The following is a 24,726-nucleotide window of genomic DNA, read 5'->3' as shown; positions in this document are numbered from 1 at the left end:
TAAGAAATATATTGTAACTCCTTGACTGCGTAATTTTGCATAAGGACAATTGCATAGAGATCAACACAGAGTAGGTGGGTTTGTCTGCTGTTCACCACCACTTTCAGTAAAAGACATAATCAAACAGGAGACAGGGTAAAAATGGAGCTGCTTTCTCAGCAAGCTGCAAACCTGTACAACGTGCTGCCAAAAATGGGGAGGGGGGGCTAAACTTTTGAATGTGTTCCCAGGGAAAATAAAGTCTATACAGAAGGCAAATACATTAAGGTCTACTCCATATGGAAAACCACATGTGGTAATAAGGACTCTGAAAAAGGAAATATGAGGAACATTAGGAGGAAGTATCATAGCTGCTTGTTCTTTTTTGATTCTTGCTTAGCATCTCATTGACAGCACTGGAAACAGGATATCAAGTGAAATGGACCTTGATGCAATCTCTTGTAAATACTCTTAAGTTCTTAAGGACACGCAAAACATTTCAGCGAATCTCTTTTAATTTGTTGGAAATAACAACTGTCTTCTGTACAAAACTGAAGTCAGCAGCCACCAGTTCTCTTGTCTCAGGGAATATATTTTCTCCATTGCAGGCTGCTAATCTGATCAGATGGCCCTTGGCAGCTGTTGTATTCCCAGGTAAATTGTATGGAGACATGAGCAGAAACTCTGATGGACAGATCTGCCATTTTTATAGCCAGTAACAACACTTCAGGAGGGAAAGGAGAGAGATGACAAGGAAATTTGGAGATCATGGAAGTTATTGTCAAATACATTATGTCTCTTTTGTAAAAAAAATATAAGTCTAAAACATGACTCATGCCAATGGTCTCACATTTTGTGGACATAGTAAAACAGTATTTGTGAACATTCCTGGGGGGACCACAAAACTTCCTTTGAAAGTATGGTTGCTGTATGAAGAAGAAGAGGGTGTGAATGCTTCCTGGAAAGGCCATGACCTTGAAAACCATTAACTTCCTTCTATTGGGAAAAGCATATAGAAAATAGCTGTCACTGCATCTTTGAAATGTAATGGAGTGAAAGAGTGTTTAAGTGTGGAGACAATATGCTACCTGACCTACACTATCCTGCCAGCTTGCCAGGTCCATCGGAAGGTCTGAATTTTTTCAGAGGAAACAAGGCTGGAATTACAACTTTTCAGTGTTCAGTGTGGCCAAGGGCTGTTCCTGGGCTGATGTGGATACAGGCAGCCCCTTACATGGGGCAGAGTCTAATTTGATAATCTGGCCACACTACAGGGACAAAGCAACAGACATAAACATAACTATTAGAACAAAACTGTCTTTGTAACTTCCTGCACACAGTACCACTGTAGGACATCAACAATACCTGATATTCCCCCAATATATCACTATTCATGCAGTAAACATTCAATAAAAATCAGCCTAAAATGATGTTTATTTTTTCTCTGGTACAACATTTTAAGCACCTCTCAGTGGCTTTCTGCTTCAACATTGATGTTGCTGAGCAGCATCATGAGGATAGTCAACAGCATGTTGTCAGTGTACAGAAGATGACGATCTCAACTTGCAAAATTGTTTTTCTAGTTGTCCAGTGCACACATTCAGGCTTTAGGTATTACTGCATGTTTGTCTAGAAGAAAAACCCCCCTAGAATGCATATTTTTTTTGATGTTTAGAACTTCAAAGAGTTTACAAAGAGACAGGGAAGAATACTTCTGAACAGAGATGTCTCTGCCACAAACAAGAACATTTAATAACTCTGTTCTATTTAGTCCTTACACTGTATCCATTGCCATAACACTCCATGTGCAGAAATAACAAGCTTAGACCACTTTAGTATACCTGTGTTGCACAGGGATATTGCTCATAAAACTCAGAAGGATCTCCCTTGATGTAGACATTACAATGAATTATAACTTTTTTTTTTTAATAAGACATTAAAAAGGAATTGTATCAGATTTTTTTAATGTGTTTTGCTCATTTTGCATAATACCAGGTATAGATCAGTATGTCATAAAAATTACAAAGCAAGTTCTTCAAACTGTGAGAAAGAATACTGAATAACCAAACTTCATGTGGGTGAAGGGGATGAGAACTTTATGACAGTTACTAATCATTGTGCTTTTGAGTACCTAAAATGAAGGAAACATTCCTTGCAAGTCCTGAGAAAAGGAAACATGGCCAAATATAGCAGAGGAAGCAGCTACAAATACATGCATCTGTATCCAATCTGCATTATCAAGTTATGACAATAGACCTCAAATGCTATGAATCTCTTAGAGAGAAAATCTTTCAACTTTCTTAGCAAATATTCTCTTTAGCTGGAGACAAGAAAGGAATAGATCTCTGCTGCATCATGTTTTTCATTTGCAGGAACTTCAAAAAAATTGAGCAGTGGATATAAGTGTTTCACTTTTGGTTAAACTCTCCCTTGTCTCTGTGTATAAGCAGAGAACTTCAGGAGTCCAGATTTTTGCTGCTGATCATCACAGTCATTCTATGTGGTTCTAGTTTATGAAGGTACTTCACGGAGCACTTTTCAGAGCCTCCAGCATACATACTGCCACTGTTCAGAACATTTCTGTGGGCAGAAGTAAATTTCATACTCAGGTTTCTAAGCCTGTATTTCAAGCAATTATCCAAACAGGCATCACTGCTAAATAGTAGCTGTAAATTAGAACCCTCGGTGACTAATGTTAACTCTTATCCAGGACAAGTGAAATTTGTTGATATAGAAAAAATTATTCACTATAAGGATGAATTTAGACCATTATATCAGTGTTGTGAATCTACAAAGTTCACAAAGTACATCTTAGATGAGCAACACCAAGAAATGTGTCTCTGGTGGCTTTTTCCTGAAATTTTAGTAGCTTTTTTATTATATATGTCATAAAAGTGTTTTGAAACATCCTTCACTACCAAAACCAAAGCTTTTAAAGTTTCTAACACTGCCACAGGGACTTGCATCTACCATTAAGGGGACAGAGCCTAAAAACTTCAAAAATAAAGAATCAGAAGGCTAAGCTAGTGTTCCTCTAGGGACTACATTCATATAAAGCTGAACTTTAAAATACCAATCTAATTTGCAATAAATTTCCCTGACTGTTTTGACAGAAGTGGGATGCCAATACTACATACTATACCTGGTAACTTACTGAAGATATATCTGACAAACATTGTCCATATCTTTACTGTTTACCTTGTGTACAGTGCAATTTCTTAGGTTTGATGTAGTCTCAGTGTTATTTCCCAGTGCCTGAGCAGTGCCTAATGACATCCTGAAGAGAAGGGCTACTCATTAGCCAAAGTAACAAAGCAAATGAACTCACATAAATTAATGGTTCATTCTCCCAGAAGTCCTTGACATTGGGAAATATTAACTTTGTTTTATTGATTAGAAAGACAGAGAAGTGAGATAAAATTACTTGCTGCAGCCATGCAGGAAATTTGTAGTAGGCCCAGGAACAAAATGCGCCTCCTAAATTCCACTTTGGGAGTTTACATTTCAGTAATTCTGGTGACAAATGTGGAAGGAGGAAAGAGATTTGTGTCCAAGGAAATATTAGTAATGAACGATATCAGTGCTTTCAGAAGTAGCTCTTACCTTGAGGTTATTTGGATCCATAGCTATCAGAAATTTATTATTTTTCTGAGTCTTATTTCCTTTGTGCAGTAAGTAGGGGTGATGCAGATAATTGCACCAATGCTGCTGCCACACCACATGGGAAGAAGATGGATATGCTGCCTAAATGGTATCAGTAGGAATTTCCCCTAGCCAAAAAAAGCATGAAAGCCTTCTGGCCTTATTGCAATCTATCCATATTGGCTCTGTTCCACTCTCAGTTATTTATTTTACAATAACTACATTTTACAACTTATATTCCCACCTAAATAAGCAGGATATGGTCTAAGTATACATGGCTGGACAAAAGGTCTTCCAGATTCATAAGTGTTGACTCAGTACCCAAACAATTATTCCATAAAAAAATTTTATTAGAAATGTAAAGAACTACTTAAAAGCATGTTAATTTCAATATGGTCTTTAGCAAACAATGCATTCTGTTTCTCTTTTGAAACAAAAAACATGAAAGCAATGCTGTTATTTATTCTTTCCAGACTTACACAGACCTCTTGTCCATAGCAGGAACATACCTGTTGGAGGCAGCATTGTGGGTTCTGCAGGTAAAAACTCCTGGGATGGTAAGCAATCCCTGGAAAATACGAGGTCATCAAGGGCTATGCCACCTTTAGGACCTTTTCCAGCTATCCCTTCAAAGACAACTTGGAAATCTTCATCTCTATCTCCAGTCAGGATAAGTGTCTTGCTCTGCCAGAAATTTCCCTGGTTTCCAGTAAGATTAAGGAGAGCTTTTTCATGTTCCAACCTAGTCCTCTGGTAGACAATCAATGATCCAATGTAAGCTCCATACATATGGTAATAGAAAATCATCTGAAAGCAAGAACAATAGCATCAAATATACAATAGGTGACTTTAGATTCATTCTGCTGTTGTACATACCCTAATTATTAAATGGAGCATCATTAGTGGCATTCAGAACAGTCTTTAATTTTACTGATTCAAAACCAATTTAATTAAAGCACACACTAAATGACTTACTAGTGAAAATTTTTGAACTATTCCATAAGTCGAACTTAGAAGCCAGCATTACAAGACTGCGACAGCTGATCTTACATTTCTTTTGAATAACTCTTGTATATAAATGCAAAAGAATGAAAATACATGATCAAGAAACAGAGGAAAGGAGCAGCGCCACTTAAAATATTGGGAAGTAACTTCAGTTTACTGAACATCTTTCTGGTTGTGTGTCTGTGCTAGATTATAGAATGTGTAATTAAAAAATAGTCTTCTCTAATGTAATATGTGAGCAAAACTTCTACCTGGACTGCAAAAATGAAGGAAAAAAAAAAAAAAAAAAGCTAAAAAAAAAAAACCCCAACCCATAAGAGGTTCTTGGATTTCTTGGATTAGAAAATAAGGATTTTTTTTCTTTTAGTAAAAGTGGGGAAAACAAATTATGAAGCACTAAAGTAAGGTCAAGCACTTGCAGAACACAGAAAATAAATGACCATTAACTGCTCTCAGTTATTTTCAAATCAAGAGCAACAAAAGAATATATGTATTTGATCAAATTGATACTTAGTCCAATATCTTGTTTCTGACAAAGGTCAGAGTATTTCCCAGTATGATATAGGCTCCTGAAAGAAAGCTATTTGTACTAAAATATGCAAGAACATGTCTGCAGCTCAAATTTCTTCCTAGTCTAATGCATAGCACAAGCCCTAAAGAGTGAAAACTCTATGTTATTTATTACAGCTATAAAAACATAATAGTGAGTGCTATGAGTGCACTGTCAGTACGTTTGCTGATGACACCAAACCGGGAGGAGTGGCTGACACACCAGAAGGCTGTGCTGCCATCCAGTGAGACATGGACAGGCTGGAGAGTTGGGCGGGGAAAAGTTAATGAAATATAACAAGGGCAAGTGTAGAGTCTTGCATCTGGGCAAGAATAACCCCAGGTTCCAGTATAAGCTGGGGAATGACCTGTTAGAGAGCAATGCAGGGGAAAGGGACCTGGGGGTCCTGGTGGACAGCAGGATGACCATGAGCCAGCACTGGGCCCTTGTGGCCAGGAAGGCCAATGGCATCCTGGGGTGTATTAGAAGGGGGGTGGTTAGTAGGTCGAGGGAGGTTCTCCTTCCCCTCTACTCTGCCCTGGTGAGACCGTATCTGGAATATTGTGTCCAATTCTGGGCCCCTCAGTTCAAGAAGGACAGGGAACTGCTGGAGAGAGTCCAGCACAGAGCCACAAAGATCATTAAGGGCATGAAGCACCTCCCTTATGAGGAAAGGCTGAGGGAGCTGGGTCTCTTTAGCTTGGAGGAGACTGAGGGGTGATCTTGTTAATGTTTATAATATGTAAAGGGTCAGTGTCACGAGGATGGAGCCAGGCTCTTCTGAGTGAAAACCAATGACAAGGTGCAATGGATACAAACTGGAACACAGGAGGTACCACTTAAATATGAAAAGAAACTTCTCCTCAGTGAGGGCAACAGAACACTGGAACAGGGCTGCCCAGGGAGGTTGTGGAGTCTCCTTCTCTGAAGACATTCAAAATCTGCCTGGACGCCTTCCTGTGTAACCTCATCTAGGTGTTTCTGGTCCAGTGGTGGGATTGGACTAGACGATATTTTGAGGTCCCTTCCAATCCCTAACAATTCTGTGATATTCATTCCCATACCTAATTTGCTTTGCATCAGAGTGTAGGCTAGCTCTCTAGTCTTAGTCCTCCAAGGTTCTCTGGGTGTCATCATTCATCTTTTGGCTACTTGACCTTTTCAGGTCTATCCTGAAGAATTTATCATAGACTTTTGAAAATGAATAATTATAACAACTAGCTCTGTTTGTAATAACTTTTCTGATGCTGAAATACAATTGGAATGATTCAGATGTAAAAATATACAGAAAATACAACACTTTCAAAAATAAACAGTGCCCTCTCCTTTCTACTGTGCATACTATAATGCAATTGCTGTTTTAAATGACATCTTTCATATTTTTTATTAAAATTCTTTGACTTCAATCTTAAATTCCCCTCAGAATCATGATGTATGCCTTATGCTTTTAGTTCCTTATTGGAATTAAATTTAAGACTTTGTTTCAACACCATCTATTTTGACATCATAGTCTACAACAATGCTGCTTCAACCCTGGTTCTAAACAGCAGATCTCAGGCTGGTATTTCTGCACAATGTTCTGCAGTGAATACTAATCCAAATAATGTGTTTAAAGTTTTTTAAAATACTTTCAATACAGTTTCTTTACTGTTCCATGAAAGTATATGAAAATTTTCTGGTTTTCTCATGGTTTGACATATCCAGATAGTATAATCATTTATCACTGATGACTTGATGTAGAATTGTCCCTTTTATTTCCTAGATTTATTTTGGAATAGTGTCACTTTCTTTCTACTTGGACTGTTTGCCTTGGATTACAATACTTTTTGAAGATGCAACTTGGTTTGTTAAAGTTTTGCAAACAGACAAACATTTTTTTTTAATATATGTCCCCCTTTATACTTGCTGATGCATATTTGTTTTCTCTGCGTAAACCCCTTCTCCCATTGATGTACATTTTCCATTGATCTGAACGTTCCTAAGATTCCAAACAAAGTCTATTGTAACATATGATGTACCTTTTGCTTCTCTAAAAATTCATAGAACAGAATAAAGGACTTTAAGGGACTGTATGATCTGATAAGATCAAGCTCAGAGTCTAGAAATAATTTTTTCATTCATACAATTTCCTTTACCAGAAATTTCACTTGCCTTGGTCAATTGCCTAAGAGAATGTTTCAGAACTGGTCAGAACCTTCAAAAAAGCACTATAAAATGGCATAAACATGATTTTGTTTCAGGCCATATCATAAATGTAGAAGTTTTATCTGTAGAAGTTGAATTTTTAAAATAATTTTCAGTGAGGGAAGTAATTTGTTCCCATAGTTACGATTCAAGAATTTCATTTAATTTAATGTGTGACATCATAACTATTCAGATGTGCACCTGTCTTTGCATACATGTTTTACTCTTCATTGATGGAAGTCAAATAGCATTAAGGTTATTTTTCAAGCTTACAACCAGATAAAATTGAGAAAGAGGTATTTTCAAATATGCAGCTAGAGAAAGAAGCAAACATCTACAAACTCATGTGAGCAGATTTTTTTAAAAAAATTATGGTTTAGGTAATACAGAAAATTAACTTAGAAAACATGAGATCATGGCTCAAATTTTGAAGATCTTTTATAATGGCTAGTTTAAGTTTTGCTACTCATATATTGAAATTAGTCAAATTTTGTTTGGATCATAAAACTGAGCCATTTATGTTTACTACTTCCTGACTTCATTAATTCTAAAGAGTTTTGGGAGTTTTCAAACAATCACAAGAACTTCAATCAAATTAACTGCTTAGAAATCTCAAGCATAAGCAGAACTCTTCCTAAGTTTCAGACAAACCCTTTACAGGTTTTTCTTTTCCTCGTGAGTAGTGAGTCTTATGTAAATACAAACTAGAAAAGTTTTAAATCCAGGTTTGCAGAGAAATGACCAAGCTCTAAACAATATGATGCACTTATGTGTTTTGGAAAATAAAGGCTTACTTTTCCCTATTCTCTAGAGGAGAGTCAGTGACAAAGCCTTCTGTTGCATGTCCTTCCATTTATAGTTGTGCTCCTGGAAAGTGAATTGCTACTGTATTTATATACATATTCTCCATAAAATCAGAAACCATTACATAGTTGTATGCTACTCAAGGCTGGTGTCACACAAGAAATTCTAAATCAGGTGCTGTTTTACCCATCAACTTCATCCAGATCTCCCAGAGTACTTATTTACTTACAGAAATCATTCTTCTCCCACAGCAAGATACATGTTGTATTATGACTTCCAGGAAATAAGATCAGGTCCTGACTGTTCTACAACATTTTTTTTTTCTCAAGAAATATTTCAGTGATCATCTTCATTCATTTTAGGAATATTAGAAATATTCCTAATATATTCCTAAATATTCCTAATATATTAGAAATCACATTCTGCATTCCTGCTAGTACCACTTACCCACATACCTTGCAGTTTCTATTCTTTCTGCTTAGGACAGGACTAGAAATCCTGGCTTTATGTCCTGGTAGATGAAGAAATGAACTCTTTATAAAAATATAATGACCAGATGGCTCTTGCAATGTATGATCAGTGGCTGGTCCGGTGCTCAATTTTGTAGAAGTGCTGGTTCTGAGGTTCCAGTCAAAATCATCATTTTCATCTTGCTTCCATCCACAAAGATCAAACTCAAAATTGCAACGCCCAAAAGATTTACCTGAAAGACATTTGCACACACATGAAAAGATATTTTTTTCAATAAGTTAATTAGATACATATAGAACTTAGTACTCAAATTATCCATTAAAAATAATGTTTCAATAGAAAAAATAATATCCAGTGTATCTGATTAAACAAAGCATTTTTAATGATCTAAGATATAGTACAGGATAAAACTGCATATATATGAGGTAGGTGCCCTTGTTGTTATAGACAGCAGAGTCCTTGGTATAAAAGTAACAGAATTTGACAACCTATTTTAGGTCAAGCTGAATAGCTCTTAGGGCCTCATAAGCAGAATTGGTGCCCTCCACCAGGCATCAAAGAAATCTGCAGAAAATCAGGGTCTTATTGGAGGAACACGTTGAGGCCAGGTGAGATCCCTACAGTGCTGAAAATGTCTATATTTAGGGAACAGAAACCCAACCAAATGAATGTATTGAGCACCATAAAGACATAGCCTCCCTACAAATGCGTACAGGTAAAACATAGATGTAAGTGTGCTTTCAGCTGAATCACACCCAAATACAGTTTACTTTTGCATGTTTCCAGGAGAATTCACACAAGTATTTTCTTAGCCAGTATGCAAACACAGATGATCAAATTTTTCTTTGAATTGTTTTTAATGACTAGAAAAAAGAAAACTGTCATAATTTTGGTTGGTTTTTTATGACGCAACGTGCATGCTCTTTACTGATTTTCAAGTCTCGAGTGTCAAAAAACCAGCATGGTCAATAAACTGTCCATGTAAGCTAAAGTTAAGTCAATTGCACCACTCCAGAAGTTTAAGCTGCAAATAGTTTTCTTCTGTGCATCTATAACCTCATTGTAACTCTTACCGAAGAAAATGAAATTTGCTGAAATAACCTGGAATTTTGGTAGAACCTTCAAGAGACTTTCAAGTGTGCCCTGTGTATTCTTACTACTATTGATGGAAAGGAAAGGGTTTTGAAAATAAATTTGTAAACCATATGGATCATTTGGTCTGACAATATAAGAAGTGACAAAAGCTCTTTCTTAAAATGTAAACAGAACCTGAGCCTCTTCTGAGGTCTGATAAAGCTCAGTCACTTAAAAGCAGCTTTATTTAATTGGCAGCTGGTTGGAAACCTCAGTAATGAGGAGGCCAAGGAGTCCATGCATTAGTACATACAATTAGTACATACAGCTACCTCTAAAATTTCACACTGAAATCAGAGGAAAGATTTCTTCCTTGCTTTTTTTTTTTTTCTTTTTCTTTTTTTGTAGAGGTCATAAGGGTGAAAAAAGCTAGAACATTTTTCTTAAAAATATGGACTATTTAGCAAAAATAGCTTCACTATCCTTTACCTCTATCTGCAACATGATGCCATCTGAAATAACAATTAAAAAAACCCAAACTTGCTTTACTAAATTACATAATTATCATTTATGCAAAATATAGATTATAGTCTACCTCAACTGAATTTAACTGCCCATAAAATCTGTAATTCCTTATCTTATGCTCTGTGTTCATTTAGTTACTTAATATTTCAGTAACCAAGTTAAAGAAATTCCTCCAATTACTTATAAATTCCATCGTGAGTCAATAAAATTCGTGTATGCAACTGACCATTTTATTTTAAAGGTATGTTTTCAAGAATCAAGACCTTAAGGTATGAGCAGTGAAACTGCCTGCTAATGCTGTATATATTGCATGTTACCTGATCTAAATTTAGATGTCCTTGAAGGATCTTTATAGTCAACAAAGAAAAATAGTCATATCTATAGGACAATTTATCTAATCTAACTCAAACAACCAACTTTAAATTACATGAACTTCAGTCTGGAAGTGAGTCACTCCATTGATAAAAAACAGAACTCAGGTAGCCTGCTTAGAAGCTCAAGTTACAGCAGATGACTGTGCATTTGCATATTAAATCTTTGGTAGTAGGCACTTCTGTGAAGAACTGTGAACTCTTAGTAATGAAGTACAAAAGCAAAGTTAATCCTTTTGTCTGCAGAGCAGTGACACAGGGCTGTTGAATTAGTCTACTGGATCAGAGTTTAATAATTTAAGAAGAACACCTAACAGTAAGTGTATGAATTGTATTATATTGTTCATAAAAGATCTAATGAGTCTTTGTAATAAACCAAGTAACTGAAAGGAGAAAAATTGAAACTATTTTAAGTTATATTATTCCCAACAGCTGCGTTGAGATGAACAAGAAGTACAGAGCTATAGGAGCAGATCTGTAGAGCAAAACACCTGATGCTGAGGACCTAGCAACATTTAGGGAGGTGGCGAAGGAAAGAAGACTGAGGTGGTATAGACTGATCCTGAGGGCTGAATGACCACTAGTGGTCAGAATACCTTTGATACCCTCCTGGAGCTCATCTTTCAATAGATTTTCTAATGAAAGGAGGCTAGTTCATATGCCTCAGCACACTATATAATGCAAACCAAATAATAATAAACAGAAAAAAAGAGAGATTTGCTTCACAAGCACACTAGTGATCTAAACCAAATATTAACCAAGCTCAGACAAACCTACCAAGTACATCTACCAAGTACAGCCACCTGCGTTGACACTAATCCATATTTCAGGCTGAATAACCACTACTGCTCCACAATCATGTTCACAAAAATTAATTTACTAGGTCTCATAAAACACCATTTCCACCTCAAGGAGGCATGCCCAGCTCAATCTAACCAGAACTGCCTCAGAGACCTTCCTTTGATATGCTGATAACCTCAAGCAGCATAAGGCAAACCCCAGCAGTTTCTGAAGAAGGTCAAAGGAGTGCTACCACCAACTACATCTCCAGAACTGTTGTAGTTTATTTTGTTCTCATATACATGTAGAAAGAAAATAGTACTAGCAACATTGTACTTAAAGAAAACTCTGATGATAGATCACTCATTCAGTATCTAATGGAATAATTTCTAAAGATTTGACTAATCGGTATTTCTGTTAAAATATGTACTTGACTTATTTTACAGCAGTGATGTCATGCAACTAGCTAAAAAGAGCCCTCTACAAAGAAAAAAACCCAAGGCATACACATCTCAATAGCAATTTAACAGCTTTATGAGGCTTAGTTTATATCTCAGCAACACCAGCTTTACTTAGACTTTGCTAATTGGACTTGATGAATATTATGGAGAACAGAGACTAGTTTCTTTCAACACAGAGCAGAAAGATTTCATTAACTAAGATATGATGACTCTTCATGAACATAGCAAACAACATCTACAGCTACAACTGGCAATCCAGGAAGGTCTACTGCTTAAAAGTACTTTGGAGATGTCTTGAAGCTACACAGTTTTCATGGTTTTTAAACACAACTGCCATGCCCAGACAAAACTGCCCATTTCTTGTTTCCTATGCCTCAATCTATCATGCTTTCCCCTACTAAAGCCTTCTTCAGGCTTCTGAGTCTGAGGAACGAGAAAAATCTTCACAACTTCACAAACAGTGGAAATATGTGTTTCCTATAATTATATTCTCTTTGAAGGCAGCCTGCCTCATGAAAAAGCTGTGAAAACAGAACTAGCATTTTTCTGTTAGGTATATTATCAGCAAGTGTTATATATTTATACTTTATTAAACATATAAGGCAGCCAGCACCAATAAAAGAAACCCCAGATTTTTCAGCACACAGTGGAAATGTAAAGGTGCATAACTATTCGAAATTGGGGGAAAAAAAGGAAAAAAAATTAAGTCTAATTCCTCACACAGATATTGAAATTTTTATTGAACAAAGCACTCCCAGGCCTAAAAAAGAAAGTCATAATTGGTCACCAAGTGTTTTACAGCACAACTAGACATTATGAAATGGATTTTTTTATCTGAGGCAAAATCCATGTTGATACAAATGTTTCACTCCAGTAATTACCCCCATGCTCTTAAGGCTCCATAATATTTCGTTGTAAAGCTTCTTGTTACAATGCAGTCAAGGAAGGGGTGTTTTTTTTGTTTTGGTTTTGTTTTTATAAATTTTTTTTAACTTAAAAAAAAAATTTAAAAAGCACTTTACAGTAAAATATTTTCTTTGTTGGACTGTATCAGTTTGCCTTTTTTCCAACGAGGAATCAGAAAGAAATACTTCAGAGGACGGCAGAACTAAATCCCGTTAAATCGTTTGAATCATCTTGCCCCTAATGCTTCATTCTTTAATTGGCTGGTGGTGTTTCATGGTAAACACAGACAAACTGGAGAACTCAAAAAAAAATCATTGGCAAACAGTCTTTAAATGTTCCAGAAAATAAAGTAAGTACGCAGAAGTATATCAGAAAATAACATAAGTAATTTTAAGTTGCAGAAGATTAAAGCTGTTCTCCATGTAGCTTAATGACATGTTATTCCCAGTCTGGAAATCACTGAGAAGTTTAATAGTACAGAAACAGTTGGAAATACACAGTCCCTTGGCTACGTTCCTTAGCTTCATAGGACATCAGCATATCTTTGCTTCATAGATCTTTATTCACTGGGAATTTGGTAAATTGCATTCATAGTCTCAAAAAAAATGAGGCAAGTGTTCATAGAGTACCAAAAAATGCAGATTTGATTGTGTGCACATTTCCCACAATTGTACTGGAAAAAATAAAGTGTTAGTACTATATATTGTGATCCATTTCCTCTAGAGAAGAGTCCATTTGCTATGAAACATCATTCTTTGAATCTGATACTTCAGATGTTGTTTCTTGATATCTCTTATAAAACTAAAATTGTATAGTATTCAGATTAAAATTATTTGCTAATCCTTGAAATATCAAAGGAAGTAGGTCTCTCATATCCCAAAGGTATTACACTTCAAGTATTTTCAACCTTAATACATCCTTTTCATATGGAAATCAGAAGATTTTTATTCTGCTTTTAAAGTCACCTGCTTTCTGAATTATTTTAAGAAATTCACTAACCTCTCTTCTTATTTTCTATCATATGATTTCCAATTAAATAATAGTAATTTCAAATCCTTAAAAGCCAAGGAAGAGAATTAAATTGTTACCTTCTTGTTTGCTTTCTTAGCTGATGAACTGGCAACAGTATTCAAGTAGCAACATTTCACCATAGGCAGTGGTTTATGATAATTATATTTAAAAATCTACCATACTTACTGCAAAAAGCAGGGCTCTCATCTGAGTTATCTGCACAGTCATTTACAAAATCACACAGATTATCCTTTGGGATGCAGTGCTTGTTGGCACATGTGAATTCCTCTGATGTGCAAGGTCTGCCTGAGATGAGCAAAGGGGAACAATCTTCGAAGGTAATATCATCCACTGCCACATCTCCCATGTAACTGACACCACGTTTTGCCCTGAGAACAATCTAATAAAAATTACAGAGCTATTACAGTAAGACACTGTTAAGATATAGAAAACCTTATACATGCAAAATTAATAGAACAGAGACTATGATGGTCCTTCACATCTTGGAATATGAAGTCATCAGTTCTTACTACACAATTCTGTGAAAGCTTGTACCACTGCTTGTACACATCTGTAATTGTAGTTATTGAAGGACCATCTTCTAACATCAGCCAAGTAAAAACAAAAGGAAAGAAAGTGAGCAATATGAAACAAACACTAATCCACACTCCTCCTGAATTAATAGCAAGGTTTCCACCTACTTCTGCAAAGTAAGAAAGAAAAAGACTAGTCAGAGTCATTCATCAGTTATTCCCATTAATGTAAAAGAAAGTTTTGTTAAAAGCCATCCAAGACAGATGTTACAAGGAATGTAACACATTTTTAAATATGTTCCTGGCTGCCTATTTTTTAGAAGGATACAACTAGGCATGGTATACCCATGACTAAGTATCTCCAAGAAGCTTAAGGAGCAGCTCATGTTTCAAAGCCAATTTCATGCTCAAGACTCTTTTCCTAAACCAGATGTAATACTACTACACACTAAGGAGAAGGAAGTGGAATAGCTTAACTTGAGTTTGATTCAAAGGTAGGAGACACTCTCCGTCTTAAAAATGGATATCAGTCTGAGATCAAAGAGGAGTGAGAAATTTCCAGAAGCTCATGTCCAGTTCAGATAATCAATCAGACAACCAAAAAGATTACTTTTGTTGCTCAAAAGGGAAGGTACAGTATGTATATGGGGTGAAAAAGGAAATTAGGAAGTGAAGAATGCATAATATAAAAGTACCTTAAGCCAGCTGTCTAGAGCAAGTGCTATGGGAATACACACCTGAAAATTTGAACGAATTCCTAAGAACACTTCTGCTCTGTTCCATTGGGGACCTTGGCTACCACTTTGAGTCCACAGCTTAGAAGTCTTGTTACTGGTTTTACAGAGTACCTAAAAAGTAAATAATTGTAGGTCACAAAAAATCTTTCCATTACCAGTTCACCTTATGTTCCTTAATTGTATACAACAATGCAAGAATATCTTGTACTACTTATCTCTATACCACCATTAAATATCAGAGAATATCTCAATTTGAAAGCAACCCATAAGGATCATCAAGTCCAATGCCCTGCTCCTCACAGGACTACATAAAACTGAACCATATGACTCAGAGCTTCATCCAGCCATTCCTTGAAATCTGACAGGCTTGGTACCATGACCATTTTCCTGAGGAGCCTGTTCCAGTGACCAACCACCCTCTCACTGAAGACTCTTGCTAATGTCCAATCTGTTACAGAGCAATATTCCAGTGTAAATGACTATTCTAAGAAAATAACACTTTAAGATTTTTCTGATCTCCTCATAAACTTACTCAGTCCACAGCTTTACGTGGACTAACTTATCCCATTAATTTATCCAGAGTGGCTAGTCACAAATAAAAATGGCTAATTAATGGATTTGGATCCATTTTTAAAAATGGAAAAACAACTAACAATAAGAGTTATTGAAAAATCTATTAGTTCATGCATCCATTAAATTACTCCATTCAGAGACAGATTTTCTTGTCCTTACTCTTGGGAAACAATATTTTTTCTTCTGCAGCTAAAAACTTGTTTTTTTCTTCTAAAACCCAAATTTCATCTATTTAGGCAATGGAAGACTCATAAATACCCTTAACCTCTGTCAATTGGCATTGATTTGTGGAAAGGTGACACTTTTAGACTTGAGCACAAAGTACTAAATATGCTTTGCTCCAATCTCCTGGGCATCCAAATTCAACTGAGCTGACAATAACAAGATGGGCGTTTGATGAAGTGTGTCGAGCTGTGTCTCCAGCCAGTACTCGTGGAGCAAAATATCAGTTCACCTGTTGCCTTAACCACTTCCACTTTCAAGGATTTATTGCTACTCTGCATAATCTTCTTAGTGCAGCTCAGACATTTTTCATCTTAATGAAAATAAAATGGGTTATTTCTGAAAATTTATGCAGTGCCATGCATGTATATGATATCACATAACAGGAAAGTTCTGCCAAGCAAACAGCAGATCCTGACACTGAAGAGATTTCATTCCAGGTGAATGAAATAAACAGGTGTAATATATTAAATTGAACAAAAAAACAAAGTGACACTTGGCTTTATAGACAAGAACTGCCCACAGAAGACAAGAACTTTAAGGGAAATAAAATAAATTGGAGAGAAAAAGGAACCAAGATATAACTGAGAGAAAAAATCATGCTGAATAAGAAGTTTTTCTTACATTCACATACAATCTATTTATTTACATGAATATAGATGTGTGTGTGACTATATAGACACATACATATATGCTTTTACATACGCTGTAAATTACTTACTGAGTTGTAAATCCAAGGCCTTAATCAGAAATTCATTTTTTCTATAATATCATGCTAAACATTATAATTTTGAAGTTAAATATGCCCGTAAATTTTTGTGCTATTAACATACAAGGCTTCCCTGTACCTTAATGTGTTTTGAAGCCCTATGCATTTTGACTACATCGCAATTTATTGAAAAAGCACATTTAACACTTTGTCAGAGTTGGTAGAGTTACTCATGCCAACTCAGAGGCCAGAAAACAGACAAAAATGGTTCCAACCAACAAGTATTCAAACCAAGATTACACAATAAAGTGACACATAATATTTTTTTTAAAGTCATAGAAACATAGGAAGAAAGCCATTCATGCAAATAGTGGGGAAAGTCTTCATCATGTCCTATATGATATTTGACAGCATGAATGGAGGCTAGCAAGCAAGAATCCAAACCTGTGAATTAAACAAAAATGTGCTAGTCTTGAAAAAGAAAAGAGGGATAAAAGGCCTTTAGTGATTTTTAAACACAGAAAAGATTCACATTCACATAATACTTAGAACCTTTACAAGAAAATGAGAAAATACTTAAATAATTTTATATTCTGAGTTATTCCTACATTCAGTATTAATTGCTCAATTAAGCAAGTGAAACCATGTAATTATTTACAATGTTCAAAGCAAATTGGTCTGTCCTAAGACTTAAAATTGAGGACAAACATCTTTATATTTTAATTCGCCTCTAATTCTGATGAATTAAAATTTGACTACTTGTCAAGTAGTCTAACAAGATCTTTACTTACTTGAAAGAAATTCAGCAATATTTTAAAAACTTATTTAATAAGAATTCAAGAAAACTCAGAACATGCTTTCTCTGAACATCTAAAAAGTCAGATGCATGGGATGAAGAACACCACATCTTAGATTTCAGTTCTGATGTCAACATACATTTTAATTTCATCTTCAAAACAGTTGAATTCTACCAGTTTTTTATTATGATTTGTTATTCAGAGTAACCAAGCTAGTGGGAATTTATTTGTACAAATAAGACCACATCCACTGGCCATAATCCATTTGATGCTGCGTGCACAGGTGACTGGGTAACTTATCCTGAGGTTTTTCATTCAACCCATTGCTGATACTGTAGTTATTGTGCAACATTCATGGGAAATCCCGTTATAGTTACTCAGATATTTGGCAGAAAAAATGCTGAGAACAATGTTATTGTTTTATTCATTCACTTTGCAGTGACTCTGATCTACAAGCAGCTGAATGAGTTACCTTTCCTTTACAGAACTGCTTTTACTTCAGGATATTAATAAAAAAGTGTGTTATGTCCTACAACTAATTCAATATTACTTATATTAATATTAACCTTTGAAAGATATATGTTAAATTTTCTGAGGAAGCTGTTTCTACAAAATTTTACGGCAAATTTTAATACAATTACTTCATTCTTTTTTGTGCTCCTATATTCAGGCTAAGACCTTGATGGTCCAAATATCTACTGACGCTTTTCAGTGTCAAACAGTGTTGTGCAGCACAAGGCTTTTCTGGTATGGAAGTTCCAACTACAATATATCTATAAAGATCATAATTTCTGGTTGTTACATTTTCCCCAGCTTACTCAAGCTTCTTTCAGATCAAAACAAATTGAAAGCAGTGAAGTGCTACTAATTGTTCATTTACATTTATTAGCAGCTAAGCATTAATGAAACTAAATGACAAGGCATGAATTTTCTTACAGCAATTTCAGGCATTTAAAAAATCCAAAACAAAGAACATCTCCCTACCTCCAGAGAACCTATTGTTGTACCATTCATGTGGTTCCAGAATACGATTTTGCATTTGGGCCCTGTAAGGGAGATGACTGGGGTAACAATGTCAGCTGTGTTACCAAATTCTCCATTCGAGCTGTCTGTGAACAGATACCAGCCTGCTTCAGTACTCCTGTTTAGAGAGAAAGGATTTCCTTTATTAAAACAAAACATTTAATCATAATTAAGTTCTAGTTGAAGTTAAAATGGTAATTCCTTACACAGCTATAGTATCTTCTGTCTGAAGATACAGAGCTGAAGTCAGCCTTTACCCACAGGTCATATAGATAAGAGCTGGAGGACCTCTAGATTTCATCGCCTGCCCTCTTTCCTCAGGGAGGAAGTCAAGAAAAACCCAAGAAAGTGAGTGAAATTCTTTCTCCTGAGCTACTGGGAAAGATGAGACTGCTTCTGCAGACCCTGAGTGTACGGAGAGACCAGAAGTGCAGTTTTAATGTTCTGGGTATCTAAGATTTGGCTCCTAAAAAACTTGCTTTTCAAAATAAAAAGCAGCCGTTGACCAAAGATAAGATTCTGTTCTCTTCAGTGGAGCTGCTCAATGTTCAGAGCTTCTCAAAAGAAAGAACCTTTCCAACAAGGATTTACAAACCTGACAACGTGACCTACGCTTGTAAAAAGGCCATGGTGTTACTTTTCCTTGCTTTTTGGTTTTCCAGATTGGCCAAGCTCTGAGCAACTGTCCCACAAAGTTGGTCCAGTGCAACTGTGAAAAGGCAGTGAATATGCCCTGCAAGCACTGCCAAGAGAAACATGGGGTACCCAGAGGGTTTTCACAGACCAAAAGTTCTGCCAAATGAGAAGTCGGGGCTTCAACTGTAAAGATTCAATAACTTTATTTTTTTCACCAGCCCTCTCTAAGTTTTTAGGCTTAGAGCAATCTAAAGGACCAAAAGACTTCTCTGCTTGTGGTAAGAACTCAGTCCAGTGCAGTCTTTGCTGCAGCAGCCCTGCAGTATTAAACAAGTAGTATAAAAGCTACTTTTTCAATAATTGAGTGAAATATGAAATACTTTAAGAATTTTTTTCTTTAAAACATGTTATAAAATTTTTAAAAAATCTTCACAATTTGTCTTGACACAATTTACCTCTGATTGCAATACCTATATTGAATTCAACATGCACCGATCCGTGTGATAAAACAACATGAATTTAGCACATACGGGTTTATCATTGCGAAGTTACAACAAAACTGACAGATTACATTTACTGTATAGAATAATTTGCAATCAATAATCACAAAATACTTTAATGTACATTAATTAAAGTCTGTGACATCCTCTGGAGGTCAAGAAGAGGCTGAATTCTATATATTCTATCACTTTAGGAATAGCACATTCTATTCAATATAGTACATAATATAAAGTAGGCTAGAAAAAGGCAAATTTTATCTCTGTACTCACACATCAACTTCCTCTGAGGACCTGAAGTATGTTAATTAATTCACTCATCCTTAGAATCACGTATGCAGTAACTTGTTTCTAATACAACCAGTGACAGATTGACAGGCTGCAAACAGCCTGATCTTCCTTTTGCGCAGGGCAAAGCATTTAACAGAGTTTTTTCTTATCCTTCCTATAACTTGTGGTTGCTCTTAAGGGTATATTTAAATGAAAATAATTTTCCATCTCTTTCTATCTGTTTATATTTAAGAATGTTAAAAAGTAGTGTAGAATGGGTTGCCTAGGCATGTATAGTTAGGTAGAAATCAAATACATGGAGGAAACTAGTGGTTATGATCAGAGTTAATATTTTTAGTGCCACCCATAAAACAGAATTAGCTACTCAGCAGAATTATAATCTTCCTTTCTTATAAAAAATGTCCCAAAAGCCTCATACAAGTAGCTATATTTTTGAGACAAGAACAATATTTTTTAAAAAAATGTGAGGCAGACTTTCATTTGCTACAGGTGAAATCACTGGGACCTGCTGATAATCAGGCCAACAGGGACCAGAGTCAGTGTAGTGGGATTCTACAGAAGAAGGGTAATGATCTGGCAAAATCTGCATCTATTGTTTTTCATTCAGAAGCAGGTAACAGAAGTGTCACTGAAACTTTTCTTTTGTCACAATATCCTGGCAATTTGGAGATTTTTATCATTATTGCATGCATTTACATCATCCTTGAGACAGTAGCAGAAAAATTTGGAAGCGAACTATTGCAAAAGATAAACACAAAATAGAGTAAAATACAAGCAAGCCTTAGGTAAAAACAATCCCAAAATCAAAAGCAATAGAGCATTTTTGTTAAAACACCTCCTCCTGACAAACTGCATGTACTGTAAGTGATAATTGAAATCTTTTGAAAACTACATAGTTACAGTTGTTTCAAACAAGACTGCATTTGGTATATTGATTTATTTCCATCCTTTCTGCAGAAAAAAACCCCTGTTATTTCAATGGGGTTTGGTGGTGTTTTGTGGGGTTTTTTGGTGCTTTTTAGATTGTGTTTGGTTTTTTGTTTGTTTGGGTTTTTGTTTTGTTGTGGTGTGGGGTGTGTGTTTGTTTGTTTTTGGGGGGAAGGGTCGTTTGTGGTTTTATTTTTCTTTCTTTTTTTTTTTTACATTTCCCCATGGCACTGAGTATTCTACCAGAGTCTTGAGATAAAAGAATATCTGGTTCTATTATGGTTTTCAAAAACACTTAAAAATTCAGAATTTCTCTGCTACTGGGAACTCATGACTTCAGTGGTCCAAGAGTGTCAGTACTGTATTTAGAACATAATTCAAGGGTGCTGTAAGAAGCAAAATCATAAAGAGCTCTGAAAAGCAATAGCACTTATAGCACTCATACTTCCAAGAGTATTCAGTATTATGTTCAGGCCTTTCAGTGAGATTAGTTTGAAATAGAGGAAGGGTAGAATCAGTACTATGACATAATTCCAACATCCACCTCTTATTTGGTGTGTTCTGTCAGATATGCCTTTGTTCTGGAGACAGACCAAAATTATATCTCTGCCTAGACTGTGCTGGTCCTTGCATCCTAAGAAGGCAGGCATCATAGCATTTTTTTATCCCTTGTTTCAGTGTTTGCTATAATATCACATATAAAACTAGTAAACTGGATCAAAGTACTCTGTATGATACACTTCACTAAGTGCTAGCCCTTAAATATGGTGGCAATATGTGGTTACAAGAATATTAAGGATGTGTGGGAAAGTAAGAGGAAATGCAAAGATCAGGAGGGGCTGGATAAGAGTTGTTCACCTTCACTTCTATTGTGGAAACTTTGGCACTTAGGACTACAAGAGAAGTATACTTGTGACTTATCCATGTTGTTGTTTAGAAGGAAAGCTTTCTTCTACTGTCTGTAGCTGACATTAACTTGTAATGTTTGCTCACAGGGCAAAGCAATCTCTCTGTCTTGAATTCTTTAAGCTGTCTGATATAGCAACCTATATGCAATTTATGAGTAAAAGCTCATTATATAGGGGGAAGAGTTTGAAGAAAGAAAATAATTCTGTTTGCATATAGTTTACACGCTAGAGTATCCGCAGCTTCTATGGATGCATATTTTGTAGCAGAGCCAGTTAATGTACATGCAATCATCTGTCCAGTTTGTTGAGCTGTGACTTTTAAAGTAAGATTTCTTAGCTGGCCAATGTGTATTTTAAAACATGAAGTAGTATGCAGTCACAAAGTATTCCAAAACTTTCCATAAACCTAAATTTTCAGTCTCTCTTACCCTGCTCAGAAGTAGTTCTCCTCCTCACGCCACATCTTTGTTCTTTGATCTTCAGAAGTGAAGATCTTCATTGTATGATTTAATCATCTGACCCCCTTCTTAAATTCCTTTACTTCCTGTTCCATAAAAGTTTTCCTCATTTTGTGTTGTTGTTTGTTTGTTTTTTTTCTGCCAAATGACACCTCAAGAAGTTGATGGTACCAAGTGTTAAACAAGATAGTGTTTAACTTGTTTAATAGTGAATAAATCTGGCTTTCAATGTAGATCTTACGTAAGTGCTGAAATTCAGCAGAACACATGCAGACTCCTCTGCCAGTAAGTGCAAGATGTCAGGCTCATTTGGAAAATTATCTCATGGAAAAACTCTTAGTTGATAGCTACAACATGTGTCATTAAAATCTTGATATTTGTCCTCTGAAAATAATTAATTTTACCTCTGTACTGCAAGTGTTCCCTATATAGAGACATTCCTCTGCCAGTGCAATGATCCTAATTAATTTCAAAGGGAAATTCATAACATTTTAACTGATACAAAAATTCAACATGAGCAACTGAGCTATATTTCCATACTTGACTTTGCTAATAGGTTAATCTTTCAAGTGTCTTTTAAAATAGATAGCAGAGTATACAAAAGAATCTTCACTGTATTTCCTCCTTCAAAGCAGTCAGAAGAATGCAGGAATACGAATATACTAAATGGGATTTAGTACAGAGAGAAAGATTAGGTGTGTAAAAAAAAAAAAAAAAAAAATTGAAGACCTATCAAAAAAATAAGGCCCAGCTTGGATCTGGTAGTGTTATCAAGTAAAGTCTCATGCTGTGAATTACTCAATTCACAGTAGTAATTGTCTATTGTAATGTCTGAAAGTGGATCAAAAATTAACCAGCTGAACTAAAGAAAGTTCAAGCTCTGATTCAATTAATTGTTGGACATACCTCAGTTTTTAATGTGTTAATTCATCTGCATATCTTCTGCAAGTTGTTTGAGAATCCTGATTAGGCACTTAGATGGACTCATAAAATACCCTTCAGTGTTTGGTTTTCACTTAGAGTGAAAACTAAATCTGGTTAGAAAACAAACAACTCCATTTCATTAAAGACTTCTAATTTCCTTCCAAGTCTCATCAATAATGAGAAAAAACAAAGAAAAAAGGCAAAACAGAGAGGGAAATTTCAGTTTCCTTAGAAGGATAAGCATCCCAATGATTAGCATACCATATTGAATTTTGACATTTAAAAAGCAGCTACTCCCACATTCTTTTCTATTTTTCCTGGATCTGTAAGTCCATAAACACTATGCAGTGTCTATACAGCAATTCAGAGTCCCATAGACGTGTTTGGGCTATTATGTATGTAAAGCACTATTCTTCAGCTCTCCCATACCATCTGCCAAGTTAGTGACCTGCTATTAGTCCAGATGGGTTTCTATGCAGAGAGAGACCTCAGACTAGTGGTCAAAAGAACAGTAGGGCACTAGACAACATCGAAAGCAAGCCCTTTCTTGACCAAAAGAGACAAATTGTGGGTTAATTGACATGAAAGGAAAATGTGGGCCATCAAAGCTCAATTTGATGGTTTGAATCAGACAAGGCAGTGGCTTCAGTTTGCATTTATCACATCCCATTCATCCTTTATCAGGATGGTGAAGCTTGGGGAGATCAGACTTTTCCCTGTCTATTCTTTTTCCTCCAATAGCACAGATAGCCAGTTGACAAAATTTTTGCCAAAGTTAAGATATTTGCAGGAGAATTTTAGTTTTACATTAGCTAGGATTTCCTAGCTAGAAAATATTTCATCTAAAAATTTCTGAGAAAAATGTTTAGATTATTGCCTGATTAGGTAAGAGGGAGTTAAATTCTCTCATTTTTCTTCCTAACAACTGTATCTATGTTGACATCTTTCTTTCTTGTATTATGTCATCAGAGTTTAATATTAGTATTTTAATGCCTTATCTATTTGAAACAAGATGTTTGTGAACAGTGATACTTTGACCTTTCTATCATGCTAGCTTCATTTTGTGTAGATTCCTACTATTTTTCATGTAGTGTCAGAAATCAGATTATATGAAAGTTCTGGTAAAAAAATTTAAGTAGGTATCAAAATAAAAGTCTATAGTAAAAATCTTTAGAAAGTGTCTAACATTTCATATTTTCTAGCATAGGTAACAAAGGTTGCAATAGAAATATAAAGCATCCAAAAGTCATTAATATTACAGAATTTCTAATGAAACAGACAAAGATGCAAGGAAGGCTTAATCTTTATCTTTGTATGTGTCCATATAAAGTCCAATGTAACTTCAATATGTTAACTGTAAAAAGGGAAAGCCATATACACATCGTGCCTATAGCACTGTTAACTTGAAATTTGGCTTTAAGCTAAGAAACTTTTGAAAGGTGTGTGGAAGTAATATAGAAATATTACAGAAAGAAGGAAAAAAAAAAAGTAAAACCTAACAGTTCCCTCAATACTGCATCTGCGTGTAGAATTCACAAAAATATGTTTAAAATTTCAGAAGTAAAAGAGACCTTAATATTCAAGCATTCATTCAAGAAGAAATGTGTCACCTCATTTGTACTCTGGGTAAGAACTACTCAATGCTCTGTCTATTATGCCCATTATTTCAGCCAGAAGGCACCACAGGATGTGGAAAGGAGATGGTAAGCTGTGGACAGTGGCCAAGAT

General features: G+C 35.5%; 1 protein-coding gene across 1 annotated transcript in view; it reads right to left on the bottom strand.

Annotated features, from left to right (window-relative positions):
- The window catches only part of MALRD1 (MAM and LDL receptor class A domain containing 1), a gene marked incomplete at both ends in the record, with an annotated part of 247,721 nt that overhangs the window by 135,646 nt on the left and 87,349 nt on the right, over positions 1 to 24,726 (bottom strand). The window contains 5 exons of the mRNA XM_080364215.1: positions 4,131 to 4,428; positions 8,620 to 8,867; positions 13,950 to 14,163; positions 15,034 to 15,144; positions 18,319 to 18,475. Of these exons, the coding sequence (XP_080220341.1) occupies positions 4,131 to 4,428; positions 8,620 to 8,867; positions 13,950 to 14,163; positions 15,034 to 15,144; positions 18,319 to 18,475 (1,028 nt within the window). The remainder of the gene's footprint in view (positions 1 to 4,130; positions 4,429 to 8,619; positions 8,868 to 13,949; positions 14,164 to 15,033; positions 15,145 to 18,318; positions 18,476 to 24,726) is intronic.

Source organism: Nesoenas mayeri (assembly GCF_963082525.1).
Source record: "Nesoenas mayeri genome assembly, chromosome: 2".
NCBI lineage: Eukaryota > Metazoa > Chordata > Aves > Columbiformes > Columbidae > Nesoenas > Nesoenas mayeri.
Note: the sequence above shows the minus strand (reverse complement) of the source record. Positions and strands in the feature narration are given on the sequence as shown.